Raw genomic sequence first — 16,714 nt, forward strand, 5'->3', positions numbered from 1 at the left:
TATGCCACTGTGACTATATGACAGTTTTTTATTTCTTTCCCAAATACTCAGGCAACAGTTGGGTTTATATTGAATTTGTCAGATGAAGGTTCATGTTTAGGGATATTTAGAAATGTTTTTCGTTTCAAATTTGCTATTAAATATCTCACCTCTCATCTAACCTCCATTAGGTATCAAATTTTATGAACAGATGTAAAAAGAATTGTAGATGATAGAATGCTACTATGGATAAAAAAATATAAGACATTTAAGTACATAATACAGTTAGTAAAGGATTTACCAGTGATGTAGATAAATTGAGGTATTAAGTATAAATTTTAATTTATTAAAATCAATAGTTTATCATATGAATTGCATATTTATTTTTAAAGTATAAAGAGAGAAAATCTCTCTTAATTCCATAAACATACAAGTATCATCAATCCTAGTGAAATAAATCCTTCCACTCTAATGTAGAGTAGTTTATAATTAAGGCTATGTTTCACTCTGTGTAGGTAATATGATGATTACCTTACACAAGGTAAGGTTCTGGGAGCAAGGTGTTAAGAAGGAAAGAATAAACAAAGGTTTTGCTATAAGCATAGTCATTTGCATTAACTGAAATAAAAGTGGAATAAATATTTTATTTCAGATCAAAGCATCTGAGGCACAAGCCTTCACTGTACGAACTGTATAGGGCTCTTTTTTTTTTTTAGATGTTCTCTATTCACATTGAGCAGAGAGGCAGCATCTAAAGACTAACAAGGTTTTTACCACTTGTAAAAGAAAGCTTCTAACTATTTTATGCCATAGAATTTGTTCCCCAAAGAGGTATCACAGGACAATAATATAAGTGGTTTAATAGTATGTGGGAATTATTAAGTAATTTTTAAAAACTAAGCATGTTTAAAAACAAGTACCTAACCTTTGTATTTTATTACTGTAAATAAGTGTTGCCATGATAGTGCCAAAAAGAAAAGAAAGAAAAGGAAAGGAAATTTGATTATATCATGTTCATGTTGTACTGTAAAATTAAACACACCTATAAAGATAAATTATATAGAAAGTGTTCAGACTATTCCAGACAAGATAGTACAACTTTAATAATTTCAAAATATTTGTTCTAACACATTACACCTATAGACCAAATGTACTCATTCTTTTGAAATCATCTTGCTTTGTCTGATTCACATATGTGATTTAGTTGTTTAAGTTATTCTACAGCACCATTATTAACTCACATACGAAGGCAGGTTTTTAAAACATGAAATAAATATAAGTATCATTTCCCTCAGAGAAATTAAGCATAAAAGGGAGTTTCAGCCTTAGAAGAGAAAAACTGAAAACTGCATAGATGCTAATCACTTTGGTCTTTTGAATAATTAGCTGTGGAGAATTTAAAGGCATTAATTTAGACATTATTATTCCTGAAACCTAGTATAGACATGTTATTATGCAATTTACATTAAAAATATATTAGCTAAAAATAATTTGGAAAAAAAATGCTTTATGACCAAAATCATAAAAATGAAGCAAGGAAAACCATTAGCTAGGAAAAGAACAAACACTGCAGTCAGACACTTAACTTTGTCATATCTATACCAATATAGAATTCTTGGCCAATAGAACTATCCTTCAAAATCAGATTGAATAAAAACCTTTTGTCAGTAAAAACTGACAGAATTAGCCACCAGCAGATGCTTATGGAAAGAATATGAAAGGATTTTCTTTGAGCGAAAGAAAATTAATCCCATATGGAAGGTCAGCGATTCAAGAAGGAAAAGTAAGGAGAGAAACATGTAAATATATAAGTAAATCTAAAGAATACTGAGTGCATAAGACAATATTAATATGTTGGTATCTGTAAACACACACACATGCAGCCATGCACACAAACACAAAAACACAGAAACACACCCAGAGAAACACACACAGTTTAAATGCTCAACAGGAAAATTGTTTAAGAGAAAGAAAAGGAGTTAAAATATTATAAGATGATTTTATGGTCCAGGAAAATATAAATCTCCCTACATTAGGATTCAATAATAAGGGATTCATTTTGTAACATCAGGGTAACAAATAAAGGAATGTGTGACCACCAAGTAAACAAACAAAGGGGGTGGGATGAAACAATTAATGAAAAATCTTCCTGAAAGGGCACAAAATGAGTTTTAAAAAAAGGAGGGGCTTCCCTGGTGGCACAGTGGTTGACAGTCTGCCTGCCGATGCAGGGGACACGGGTTCATGCCCTGGTCCAGGAAGATCCTATGTGCCGCGGAGCGGCTGGGCCCGTGAGCCATGGCCGCTGAGGCTGTGCGTCTGGAGCCTGTGCTCCACAATGGGAGAGGCCACAGCAGTGAGAGGCCCATGTACCACAAAAATAAATAAATAAAAATAAAAATAAAAAAAGGAGACAGAACCACAAGACAAGTAACAAATGGCAACAAGTATGTAACTATCAATAATCACTTTAAATGTCAATGGACAAAATTCTCCAATCACAGGACATGAGGTGGCTGATTGGATTAAAAAACAAGACCTATCTACATGTTACCTACAAGAGACTCACTTTCAAACTAAAGACACATGCAGACTGAAAGTGAGGGGATAGAAAAATGTATTCCATGCAAATAGAAATGAAAAAAAGCTGGGATAGCAATACTCATATCAGACAAAGTAAACATTAAAGTCAAATTCTATAATAAAAGACAAAAAAGGGCATTGTATAATGATAAATGGATCAATACAAGAAGATATAACATTCATAAACATGTATGCACCTAATACAGGAGCACATAAATATATAAAGCAAATAGCAACAGACATAAAGGGAGAAGTTGAAAACAATACCGTAGTAGTAAGAAACTTTAACAGCTCACTTACACAAATAGATCATCAGGCAAAAAATCAATAAGAAAACATTTGCCTTAAGTGACATATTAGATCAGTTGAACTTAATAGATATCTCAGGACATTCCATACAAAAACAGCAGAATACATATTGGATTCAAGTGCATATGGCACGTTCTCCAGGATAGATCACATACTAGGTCACAAAACAAGACTCAACAAATTTTAGATAAAAATTATATCAAGTATCTTTTCCAGTATGAAACTGGAAATCAATTATAAGACGAAAAATGGGAAAAACACAAACACATGAGAACTAAGCAGCATGCTACTAAGAAAAACGATGGTTCAACAAAGAAATCAAAGACAAAATCAGAAAATACCTTGAGACAAGTGAAAATAAAAACAAAACTTTCCAAAATCTATGGGACACAGCAAAAGCAGTTCTAAGAGGGACGTTTATAGCAATAGAGGCCTACCTCATGAAACAACAAAAATCTCAAATAAACAACCTAAACAACCATCTAAAGGAATTACAAAAAGAAGAACAAACAAAGCCCAAAGGCAGCAGAAGGAATGAAATAATAAAGGTAATAAGGAAATAAATAAAATAGAGACCAATAAGACAATAGAAAAGATCAATGAAACCAAGAGATGATTTTTTTGAAAAATAAACAAATTTGATAAGCCTTTAGCTAGGCTCATCAAGAAAAAAAGACAGGACACAAACAAAATAAGAAATGAAAGAGGAGAAATTACAAATGATATCACAGAAAAACAACAATGAGAGAATACTACATATAGTTATCTGCCAACAAATTGCATAACCCAGAACAAATGGACAAACTCCTAGAAACATATAATCTTTCAAGACTAAATCAGGAAGAAATAGACAGTCTGAACAGATTGATCAGTAGAAATGAAATTGAATCTGGTATCAAAAAACTTCCAAAAAGTCCAGGATCAGAGGGCCTCACAGGAGAATTCTACCAAACAAAAAAAGGAGAGTTAATATCTATCCTCAAACTATTCCAAAAAACTAAAGAGGAGGGAACACTCCCAAATTCATTCAGCAAGGCTACCATTACCCTGATATCAAAACCAGACAGATACTAGAAAAAAGAAAATTACAAGCCAGTATCTTTGATGAACATGGATGCAAAAACCCTCAACAAAATATTAGCAAACTGAATTCAACAATATATAAAAAAGATCATACACCACGAACAAGTAGGCTGTATTCCAGGGATTTAAGAATGGTTCAATTTATGCAAATCAACCAATGTGATATCCCAAATTCACAAAATGAAGGATAAAAATCACATGATCTACTCAGTAGACGCAGGAAAAACATTTGACACAATTCAACACCCATTCATGATTTTAAAAACTCTCAACAAATTTGGCATAGAGGGAAAATATCTCAACATAGTAAAACCCATAGCTAACATCATACTCAATGGTTAAAAAATGAAAGTTTTTCCTCTAAAATTAGTAACAGGACAAGGATGCCCACTCTCACCATTTCTATTTAACATAGTATTGTAAGTCCTAGCCACAGCAATCAGACAAGAAAAATAAAAAGCATCCAAGTTGGAAGGGAAGAAGTAAAAACTGTCACTATTTGCAGATGACAAAATACGTAGAAAACCTTGAAGTCTACACCAAAAAAAGTTAAAACTAATAACTGAATTCAGTAAAGTTACAGGCTACAAGAATAATATACAGAAATCTGTTGCTTTTCTATACACTAATAATGAACTATGAGAAAGAGAAAGCAAGAAAACAATCCCTTTTTTTTGGTACATCCTGCATTAAAAAAATTTTTTTATTGAAGTATAGTTGAGTTACAATGTTGTGCTAATTTCTGCTGTACAGCAAAATGACTCAGTTATACACATATATACATTCTTTTTATTTTCTTTTCCACTATGGTTTATCCCAGGAGATTGGATATAGTTCCCTGTGCTACACAGTAGGACCTTGTTGTTTATCCATCCTATATATAATAGTTTACGTCTACGAACCCCAAACTCCCAGTCCATCCCTCTCCCTCCCCGCCTCCCCCTTGGCAACCACAAGTCTGTTCTCTATGTCCACGAGTCGAAAACAACCCCATTTAAAACTGCATCCAAAAGAACAAAATACCCAGGAATAAACTTAACCAAGGAGGTGAAAGACCTATACTCTGAAAACTATAAGACACTGATGAAGGAACTTGAAGATGATATGAATACATGGAAAGATAGCCTGTGTTCATGGATTGGAAGAATTAATACTGTTAAAATGTGGATATTACCCAAAGCAATCTACAGATTTAATGCAATACCTATCAAAATACCAATGATATTTTTCATAGAACTACAACAAATAATTCTAAAATTTGTATGGAACCACAAAAGACACCCAAATGGCCAAAGCAATATTAAGAAAAAAGAACAAAGCTGGAGGTATCATGCTCCCTGACTTCAGTCTATACTACAAAGCTACAGTAATCAAAAGAGTGTGCTAATGGCAAAAAAAAAAAAAAAAAAACAGACATGTTGATCAGTGGAACAGAATAGAGAGCTCAGAAAGAAATCTATGCACATATGGTCAATTAGTTTACAACAAAGCAAGCAAAACTATACAACGGAGAAAAGACAATCTGTTAAAGAAGTGGTATTAGAAAAACTGGACAGGTAATGAAAAAGAATGAAATTAGAACATTTTCTTATACCATATACAAAATAAACTCAAAATGAACTGAAGACCTAAAATGTAAGACTGGAAACCATAAAACTCTTAGAAGAAAACATAGGCAGTACATTCTTTGATGTAAGTCTTGGCAATATATTTTTGGATTTGTCTCAAGCAAGAGAAACAAAAGAAAAAATAAACAAATTGACTGAATTAAACTTAAGTGCTTTTGCACAGTGAAGAAAACCATCAACAAAACAAAAAGACAACCTACTGAATGGGAGAAGATATTGGCAAATGATATGTCTGATAAGGAGTTAATATCCAAAATATACAAAGAGCTCATACAACTCAATATCAAAAAAACAAACAACTCAATTAAAAAATGGGCAGAAGACCTGATTAGACATTTTACCAAAAAAAAAAAAATACAGATGGCCAATAGGCACATGAAAAGATGTTCAACATCACTAATCAGGGAAACACAAACTGAAACCACAATGAGATATCACCTCATACAGGTCAGAATGGCCATCATCAAAAAGAGAACACATTATAAATGTTGCTGAAGATGTGGAGAAAAGGGAAACCTAGCACACTGTTGGTGGGAATGTACATTGGTACAGCTACTATGGAAAACAGTAAGGAGGTTCCTCAAAATATTAAAAGAAGAACTACCGTGTGATCCAGCAATTCCATTCTTAAGTATATATCCCAAGAAAACAAAAACACTGATTCAAAATGATACCTGTACTCCAATGTTCATGGCAACATTATTTACAATAGCCAAGAACTGGAAGCAACCTAGGTGTCCATCAATAGATGGATGGATAAAGAAGATGTGATATTATATATATATATATATATATTACTCAGCCATAGAAAAGAATGAAATTTGCCATTTGCAACAACATGGATGGACCTGGAGGGTATTATGCTTAGTGAAGTAAGTCAAAGACAAATACTGTATATTTTCACTTAAATATGGAATCTAAAAATTAAACCAAATCAATGACAAGCAAAACAGAAACAGACTCACAGACACAGAGAATAAATTAGTGGTTACCAGTGAGGAGGAGGGGTGGGGAGGGGCAAGACAGGGGAAGGGAATTAAGAGGTATAAACTACTAGGTATAAAACAAATAAGATACAAGGATATAATGCACAGCACAAGGAATATGGCCAATAGTTTGTAATAACTTTAAGGAATACAATCTATAAAAATATCGAATCACTATGTTGTACACCTGAAGTTAATATAACACTGTAAATCAACCATACTTCAATAAAAAAGAATGGAATTGAAAAGCAAAAAAAAAAAAAAAAAAGATAAACACAAAAGGAGAGCCAGGAACAGGAAGTACAAACAGAATAGTAAATAGAAAGATGTAGTAATAAACACAAATATATTCTAATGGCATTAAGTGTAAATAGAATAAGCATTCAAATATAAAGTCAATAATTTTCAGGTTAAAATATATTGCTTCTCTGAAGATATATACATGTAAGAATTCAGAGAGCTTGGAATTTTAAAAAAGGAAACAGATGCTCCATGCAAATACTAACCAAAAGAAACTTAATAAAAGAAAGGTACAGTGGTATACTCATAATAGAAAAGATACACTTTTTATAAAGAAGAACATTTCATAATGATGAGACTATTGTCCCTGAACACAGTAGAATTAAACTAGAAATCAAAAATCATAAATAGAACAACAAAAGCTCCATATATGTAGCTATTAAGAAACTTGAATAACAAATTGTTCAAAATAGAAGTAATAAGTATCAGTATCAAGAGAATCAAAACTTGTTTTTCAAAAACAAAGTTCATAAACACTTGGCATGATACACTAAAAGGAGAACAAAAGAAAGAGCATCATGACAGATTCTAAAGATGTTAAAATATCACAGAAGGATACTGTGGACAACTTTATAAAATATCATTAAAAATGCAAATGAAATAAACACATTCTTAGAGAGAAAAAACAACCAAAACTGATGCAAAGGAAAATAAAGTCTAGGCAGGCATATAACTGAAAAGTTCTTCCACAAATTAAAAACCTTTCTGTAAGTATCCATGACCAAATGGCTTCACTTGGGAATTCAAGGAATTAATTAAAATTATTAAGGAAGAAATCATGACAATACTACAAAATTCTTCCAGAGAATAGAAAAAAAAATAGAGAGATAATCACTTCCAAATTCATTTTATTAGTTCAGCCTAACTTTGACATAAACCCTTACATTATAAGAAAACATTATAAGAAAAACATTATGGCAGGGTGGTAGTGGTGGAATGAATTGGGAGATTGGGATTGACATATATACACTAATATGTATAAAATAGATAACTAATAAGAACCTGCTGTATAAAAAATAAATAAAATATTTAAAAAATTAAAGGAACACCTTAAGAAGAATTCTTACTTAAGTCCTATATATTTCAGAGATGATTTTAAAAGCATAAATAAATCTTACTGAAGAGTAAAAAAAAAAATTATGGGTGCAATATCTTAAGCAAAATAATATCAAAGCAAATATAGCCATATTAAAAAGATTACTACATCATCAAGTGTTTCTCTTCTAGGAATGCAATGATTATTAAACATAAGAAAATCAAACAATGTAATCTACCACACTATCCATGGGCAAATTACTTTACCTTTCAAAAAGTTTAACTGTCCTCATTTAAAGTTTCAATTTCCTCATCAGTAAAATCAAGACTATAACAACTCATGTATCATATGGGGGTTTTTTGAGGATTAAATAATTAATGCATGTAAAGTGTTTAGCACATGGCACACAGTAAATGCCCAACAAATCTTAGCTATCATTATTAGTGCCTTTTAAAAAATGATAAATATGAAAGAAGTAACGTTTATACTGAACAATGTAGCAGATTAAAATCTCATTTATGTAGCACTCAATCAGAAAACTCCTACTATGTAAAAAACAAAACAAAACAAAACAAAAAACCCAGAACTTAGAGGCTTAACACAACCATTTATTTAGTCCACAGTGCCAAGGTCAGCAATCTGAGCTGGGCACAGGAGAATGTGCCTTCTGCTCTCATTCATGTGTCTATGATCAGCTCTTAGGTCAGGTAGGGACTGGCTAGTTTTGAGAGGTGTCCGTGGAACAACTAGGATGGCTTGTCTCTCTACCATGTTGTCTCTCACCTTCCACCTGGTTAACTCGGACTTATTTACATATCAGTTACAGGGTCCCAAGAGAACAAGAGAGGGCAGGCACCAATGTGTAAGCATTTCTCAAATCTCTACTTGTATAGCATTAGAATTGTTTAAATTAATCACATGGTCAAGCCTAGAATTTGAGTGGGGAAGGAAGGATGGGATATAGGGAGCCTTGAATAAATTGGGGACAATTACTCTAACAGTGTACCACAAGTTCCAAAGCAGTAATTCATTAAAAAAAATATAGGAAATTGTATACATGATTTTTATCCAACATAAATTACCAAACCATTAAAATCCAATAAGAAAAAACAATTTTTTCCCCAAAATGTTTCCTTTACTTAGCATCTCCAGTTTTATCAAACCATCCCTAAGTCTCTAAGACCTCAGCTTGGTAACCAAAACATAGCTTTCAAATTTGATGCCTAATACTGCCCAATCCAAACCTTTTTCCCCAACAAGGCAAAGTCAACCAATGACTTTCTCTTAAAGCATTCTTATTTATGTTTGGCTCATGCCATTTCCTTATCTGAAAGATGCTTTCCTTGAATCATTTCATGTAACTCATCATTTAAGTTTCCAGCTCAAATACTACTTAAAGATAGTAGTAATTTATTCCTCATTAATATTAGAAAAAAGTTAGAGCGCAAACATTTATCTGAACTCCCATTTTGTGCTATGAACTTTCATGGGGCCAGCTACATATATAATACCCATTTGTGTTGTTCCCTGTCTTTCTGAAGAATAGGTCTTCTGGATGAAACAGTAAAATTTGCCGTGTAAAGGTTATTTTTTGGACATCCTTGCTTCTTCCATAGAATTCACTATGGCATAAAAGATTTAGTAAGTACTCACATTTGCTTCATATTTTTTTACTGTTTTTGGTGAAATTTTTATATAATTTCTCACTTTACATACTCATAGTATCTTAATATTAAATAAGAGAATCAAACTAAATTAAGTGATATTTTACCAACTAGATACTTTATAATTTATCACTTATTTACATTTATATTATTTATATTGTTTAATAATCCAAATGTGTCTCTCTCTAGCTAAACTTTATATAAACCATGTTTATAATAAGATATCTTTTAATCTAATGCAAATTAAACTTATTTTTATGTTAAATATGTACTATGCATAAATTAATATAACTGCTTTTAGAAATTTCTAATTTAGGTTTTTCTCTGAGGGTAACTTGCCTTCCCCACACATTTACTATTTAAAATGAATGAAAGCATCTCTTGGAAGCCTCACTAAGCACTGAAAACTAATTAGCACATCTAGTGGTTAGGCTTTTGTTTATTCCTTTATTCTCAGTGCTGACTGCTTGAGTAATAAGGTCTTCACTTGGATCTAGCATCTAAAAAATATTTACTATGTCTGATTAACTGACTTATGAATTTCAAATGTAATTATCTACAGATATTTACTAAAATTTTGAAGAAAGAAGCTATCTTACACCTAATGATTGGCCTTGAAAACAGGCATATAAATAGAATTCTAATTATAGAAATGACAAATTTGACTTAGCTTATTTATTTAGTTGCAGTGTAATCCATTTGAGATATGAAGTGGCATATAAAAATAGATACAAAAGCAGATAATAACATAAATAATAACAAATAATGGAAAGGATCATGGAAACAGAAAAAAAAAAAGACTGGGTGAGATGAACTAATCATCCTCTATTTCTCTCAGAAACTGGTCAAAAAATTGACTCTCATTTTTTAAACTCCAGCAAGCCATTTATACAAAATCAATAATAATGTTCAGAGAGCACATGAAACTAAGAAGGATTTATTTCCTAAAACCCAGTAAAGAGGATGCTGGGTGATATAGTGGTCACCACTATAATAGGTACAATAATTTTCTTTGTTTTTCTATTTTTTTTTTTTCTGTGCTTCTCACCAAAACCAAGGACAAAGCTGAAGCAAGTTGCATGAAAGCAAGTCCATGAAATCCAAAACACTGTTGAAGTGGGCAGCAATCTGATTGTCTTTGTCCATGAAAAAAATATTAGAAATCCAGAGAAAAGGTTGGACTGCATGTTTTCAGATAGTCCTCCATAAAGATGATTACTCCAAATCAGACTTATGGTTCAAAAACAAAGAGTTTAAGGTTTTGTTTTCTACTAAGAATCTAGAGTGTAGATATTTTGTGTTGCAATAATGGCCCACCCATAAGCTTGGACAATCAATTAAGCAGAGTGAATCATTTTTGCTTTTCTTGTTAATATTAATTAACATCTGTAATTATTATTGGAAAACAGTATATTAAGAGTGTTAGGGGACTTCCCTGGTGGTCCAGTGGTTAAGATTCTGCCTTCCAAAGCAGAGGACGAGCGTTTGATCCCTGGTTTGGGAACTAAGATCCCACATGCCGCGGGGCAACTAAGCCCACACGCCACAACTACTGAGCTCACGCACCGCAACTAGAGAGCCCACATGCTGCAAACTACAGAGCCCACACGCTCTGGAGCCCGCGTGCCACAACTAGAGAGAAGCCTGTGCACCAAAATGCAGAGCCCATGTGCCGCAACTAAGATCCGGATGCAGCGCAAAAAATAAAATAAAAGAAATAAACATTAAAAAAAAAAAAAAGGAATGTTAGAATAACTGCATCTGTGCAAGCTAGAAAGAACCAGAAACTTTCAGGGACAGAAAAAAGTGTACTTTAGGATAACAAATTAACCTGGCTCAAAATAAGACATAAAGAGAAAAAAAAAACTATTTGATGGAGTTTTGAAATATCATAGGATACCACATGGATAATCACTGGAAAATAATATTTGCATTTTATGAAGAACAGATAGCTAATTTCATAATGATTTCCTTTGAATGTGAATATATATATATATATATATATATATATATATATATATATATATATATATATATATTCAAACAGAGCTAGAAAAACCAAGAATTTGTAATATACGTTTTTAACTTTAAAGAAAAAGACATTAGATTTACTGAGTCCAGATTTGCAAGTTATATTGTCTAATGCTGGAAAGAAAAACTGCTAAATAAGTTCACTAAATAATTTATTATCCAAATTGAGACACTATTAAGAGTGAATTAGTTCACTACTAACAAGAAAGTTGGAAAATTAGGCATAGACTCAGGCTAACCTCAGCAAATTGGAACACACAGGCAGCCTACTTAGGGATGTCTCTCAAAGCAGAACAATTAGTCTTCCCCCAAATCAACTCCTTTCTTCAAGCTACTTAATCAGAAGATTGTCAACCCTCTTATCTTTAACTAAAAAATAGGTTGGTATTAACTTTTAACAATCATGTTCTCAACAGTGAATCACTGATATTCACTGAATATGAATATTCCTTTTTCCTTAGAGACAAAGGACAAATATTTCCTGGTGACAGACGTACCAGTTGATGGCCAGTGTTTTATCTTACCTGGGCAATATTTACTGCATTACAGATTCGCCCATCTTTCTCATGATCCTTTGTTTTCTGTAACATTTGCCATATTTTGTTTCTAAGTCCATCCTGCTCCTTATCTCCTCGAAGTTCCCATGACATTTTCATCAGGTTATACACGAAGCCATAGTATCCAGTCCATTTCACTTGATCACCTGTTTAGAAAGAAAGGTTCTTTAGAAAGATATTTTATTCATCTTATTAATGTATGGTTGTGTGAAAAAGAAGAAATTTGATTTTATTAATGTTTTAAAGTTTGAAATTCTGAGCTTTGGAATTTTCTTTTTACCATTCACTACTTTTGCTCCTTTAATTTTGAAAGATCTCACAGATCGTTTAAAAACCTCTAACAGAGATACATTCGGTAGATTACTCCTTTCTGCTCATGGATGCCGCCGAGTAAGCATCATTGACTTCTCCCCACCCCTCCCCTCCACTGCCATCATGTCTAAGTCAGAGTCACCCAAAGAGCCCGAACAGCTGCGGAAGCTCTTCATCGGAGGTTTGAGCTTTGAAACAACCGATGAGAGTCTGAGGAGCCATTTTGAGCAGTGGGGAACGCTCACAGATTGTGTGGTAATGAGGGATCCAAACACCAAACGTTCCAGAGGCTTCGGGTTTGTCACATATACCACTGTGGAGGAGGTGGATGCAGCCATGAAGGCAAGGCCACACAAGGTGAATGGAAGAGTTGTGGAACCAAAGAGGGCCGTCTCAAGAGAAGGTTCTCAAAGACCTGGTGCCCACTTAACTGTGAAAAAGATTTTTGTTGGTGGCATTAAAGAAGACACTGAAGAACATCATCTAAGAGATTATTTTGAACAGTATGGGAAAATTGAAGTGATTGAAATCATGACTGATCGAGGCAGTGGCAAAAAGAGAGGCTTTGCTTTCATAACCTTTGAGGACCATGACTCTGTAGACAAGATTGTCATTCAGAAATACCACACTGTGAGTGGCCACAACTGTGAAGTAAGGAAAGCCCTATCTAAGCAAGAGATGGCTAGCGCCTCATCCAGCCAAAGAGGTCGAAGTGGTTCTGGAAACTTTGGTGGTGGTCATGGAGGTGGTTTTGGTGGGAATGACAACTTTGGTCATGGAGGAAACTTCAGTGGTCGAAGTGGCTTTGGCGGCAGCCACGGTGGTGGTGGATATGGTGGCAGTGGGGATGGCTATAATGGATTTGGTAATGATGGAAGCAATTTTGGAGGTGGTGGAAACTACAATGATTTTGGCAGTTACAACAATCAATCTTCAAATTTTGGACCCATGAAAGGAGGAAACTTTGGAGGCAGAAGTTCTGGCCCCTATGGTGGTGGAGGCCAATACTTTGCCAAACCCCGAAACCAAGGTGGCTATGGTGGTTCCAGCAGCAGCAGTAGCTATGGCAGTGGCAGAAGGTTTTGATGACTGCCAGGAAACAAAGCTTAGCAGGAGAGGAGAGCCAGAGAACTGACAGGGAAGCTACAGGTTACAACAGATTTGTGAACTCAGCCAAGCACAGTGGTGGCAGGGCCTAGCTGCTACAAAGAAGTCATGTTTTAGACAATACTCGTGTATGGGCAAAAAAAACTCGAGGACTGTATTTGTGACTAATTGTATAATAGGTTATTTTAGTTTCTGTTCTGTGGAAAGTGTAAAGCACTCCAACAAAGGGTTTTAATGTAGTTTTTTTGTTTTGTTTTTGCACCCATGCTGTTGATTGCTAAATGTAAGAGTGTGATCATGATGCTGAATAAATGTGTCTTTTAAAAAAAATATAAATAAATAAAACTTCTAACACTATGAAAAGATGAACTGCACCTAATATTATACCTAATAAATTTAAAAGTTAAAAAGGTAAACTGTGAAACTATGTACTATAAACACATTTTTTTTTTTTTTTTTTTTTTTTTTTGGTACGCAGGCCTCTCACTGTTGTGGCCTCTCCCGTTGCGGAGCACAGGCTCCGGACGCACAGGCTCAGCGGCCATGGCTCACGGGCCTAGCCGCTCCTTGGCATGTGGGATCTTCCCGGACCGGGGCACAAACTCGTGTCCCCTGCATCGGCAGGCAGACTCTTAACCACTGTGCCACCAGGGAAGCCCTATAAACACATTTTTGGAATTCAAGTAAAGAGGAATTTATTCAAGGAAGTATGAACAGTTAGACCACCATGGTGAATTTTTACAATAAATCAGAGAAACAGGAGAAAAATCACTGGCTGTTATAAAAATGATCAAGCTCTATGAAATATGGCAGTTGAACCAAGAAGAAACCTTTGAAAATAATGTAAAAAGCAGACAAAAATTACTGATTTAATTATAAGCTGGAAGATTTTTTTAATTAATAGAGAAATAAATCAAATGAAATAGGGGAAAGGGAGTAATGAATTCAGAGAGTTTTTCTTTAAGTCTAATATACTTGTCCTTCTAAAAATTATATACCAATTAGCAATTTAAATAAGTTATCAAGTTCCACTTTCAAAATATGCATTTCCCCTACAGAAAAGAGGAAGAAGTTTCTCTTTACTCTTTATCTTAATTATTTCTCACTAGATGATATATTGTTATGCAATACTATTCAAGAAACAAGAATTCTCATTTAGTTAGTAATGGGATAAATAAATTAATGCAGGTCTCAAAGGGTATATGAGCTTAAGTTAGCTAAAGAGCAACATGAGGGTACTGAGTATATGTGAAGCAAGTAAGAGGAGCAAGAGGAAGAGAAGGTTCAGAAAGGAAGATGGAGGGTAACCTGGTGAGAGCTAGTGTGACACTGAATTCATCAATGCCCCTCTTGAATAAAGTTATAAGCACAATCTGAAAAGTCACAATCTTCAACTTTTCCTAATTCAATCTGGATTTAATAATCCAGGCTAATAATAATCATCATTGTTACGATAACTAGAATAGTTGGGAGTACCTACGATGTGCCATATTCTAGTTACTCCTCACTACAATCCTTCTATGAAGACTATATCATACTTACAATAATAGAAGGGAACATAAGAGCTTCAACTTGGTTAGAAATTTCCCTAGCAACACACTGCTGATGAGTGAGAGAGGCAGGTGAAGGCTGGGATAATTTTATCCCATGAAGCACAGCCTCTCCAATTCAGACAAGTACTTTTCCTTCCAATCCTGCCCTCTATTCCATTCATAGGAAAGGAAGATAGACTAGAAGGTGGAAGGAGGATGCAGGAGAGAATGTACACAGCTTAGAAATGGGAGGAGGAAGGCGTGTGTCCAGCTTCCACCCTTTCTATCTAAAGTTGATAAAGTAAAACATGCAAATATGAGGCTACAGTTAAGCAGCAAATTCTTTTGAAAATATAATTTTCTCCTCATAAAAATTTTACCAGTAAAATTCGGTGTATTGCAATAGTTGAAATTATATATAGGAAGTGATGTTAGCAAGATGGTGGACTAGGAAGTCCCCAGCCTTCATCCTCTCACAGTAACAACTTGGCAGACATCCATGAAAAAAACTGCCTTTTAGGAGACCTTGGAACCCAGGTAATAGGTTGTAAAACACCAATGGAACCCAAGACTCAGGAGGGCCACTTCAAGAAGGCAGGCTGGACTCAGGTGGCTGGCCTTTCAACAGTGGTCCAGCTGTGGACCTAGTAGCACCCCTGTCCCCCCATGAACTTAGCTCCTGCTCTGCTTGTCCATGGTCCTGCCACCAGTCCCATCCACCAAAGGACTCGGGAGGACCCATGCCTGTTGTGCCCTGAGTAACAGGCCCACTGACTGAGGACCCGACTGTGGACCCAGAAGCACTGTGACCTGGTTCCAGCCTCACTCTACCATGGTCCAGAGGCGGTTCTGCACACCCAGGAACCCACCCATGGACCTAGCAGGAGAATGCTCAGGAACCTGGGGGGAGCCAAATGCATTTGTACCCCTGGTAAGACCTGAGACCCGCAGACACAGCAGTGGTCCCGTGACCAGGCTCCAGCCCTGCTCCACCACAGTCCCAGAGGAGCTCCCATCTGCTCAGGGACCCGCAGGAACCATCCCCACTCAGGCTCCCCAGTAACAGGCCCATTTACCCCCAGCAGAGAGGGAGCTGTAAGAAGAGAGGAGGATAGGGAGGATCTCAAATGGAGCTAAGGTGGAGAGTTCATATTAGAAATGTATATGGTAAAATAACTAAAGATAAATTAGGTCAGATTAACTGGTAGATATTTGAGCAAAAGAGTAATGTTATATCTGCTCAATGAAATGTTATGTCTATTCAAGCAAGAAACTGGGAAACCAATATGGGAGTTTTATGAGGTAAGCCAGGGCTTTACTGTGATGAGCAGCAGGAGATTGGAGAGTAGATCTCACAAGACTTCTTTGCTATGGAGGAAGAAGACAGAGTGAAGTGAAAAGGACAAGTGCATGTTCAAGCTCAGGAAACTGAAACAATAATGAAATCACTTGCAGAAATGAGATTATATAGAAAAGCCGGTTTGGGGAGAAAGGAGATAAATAAATATGGTATGATGATGGGTAAGGGGAATCTGATATTCAGCTTGTTGTAAAAACAGAGCTATAATTCAAGTAAAATAGTAGAATTGAAATTATGGATTTGTGAG

At 34.9% G+C, this 16,714-nt stretch overlaps 1 protein-coding gene and 1 pseudogene across 1 annotated transcript in view; one reads left to right on the plus strand and one right to left on the minus strand.

Annotated features, from left to right (window-relative positions):
• TMEM232 (transmembrane protein 232) overlaps nucleotides 1-16,714 on the minus strand; it is a 224,044-nt gene that overhangs the window by 143,463 nt on the left and 63,867 nt on the right. Inside the window, 1 exon segment of the mRNA XM_060094374.1 lies at nucleotides 12,124-12,302. Coding sequence (XP_059950357.1) covers nucleotides 12,124-12,302 — 179 coding nt within the window.
• On the plus strand, nucleotides 12,592-13,699 carry LOC132485329 (heterogeneous nuclear ribonucleoprotein A1-like; annotated as a pseudogene).

This window comes from Mesoplodon densirostris, chromosome 3, assembly GCF_025265405.1.
Source record: "Mesoplodon densirostris isolate mMesDen1 chromosome 3, mMesDen1 primary haplotype, whole genome shotgun sequence".
In the NCBI taxonomy this organism is placed as follows: Eukaryota; Metazoa; Chordata; class Mammalia; order Artiodactyla; family Ziphiidae; genus Mesoplodon; species Mesoplodon densirostris.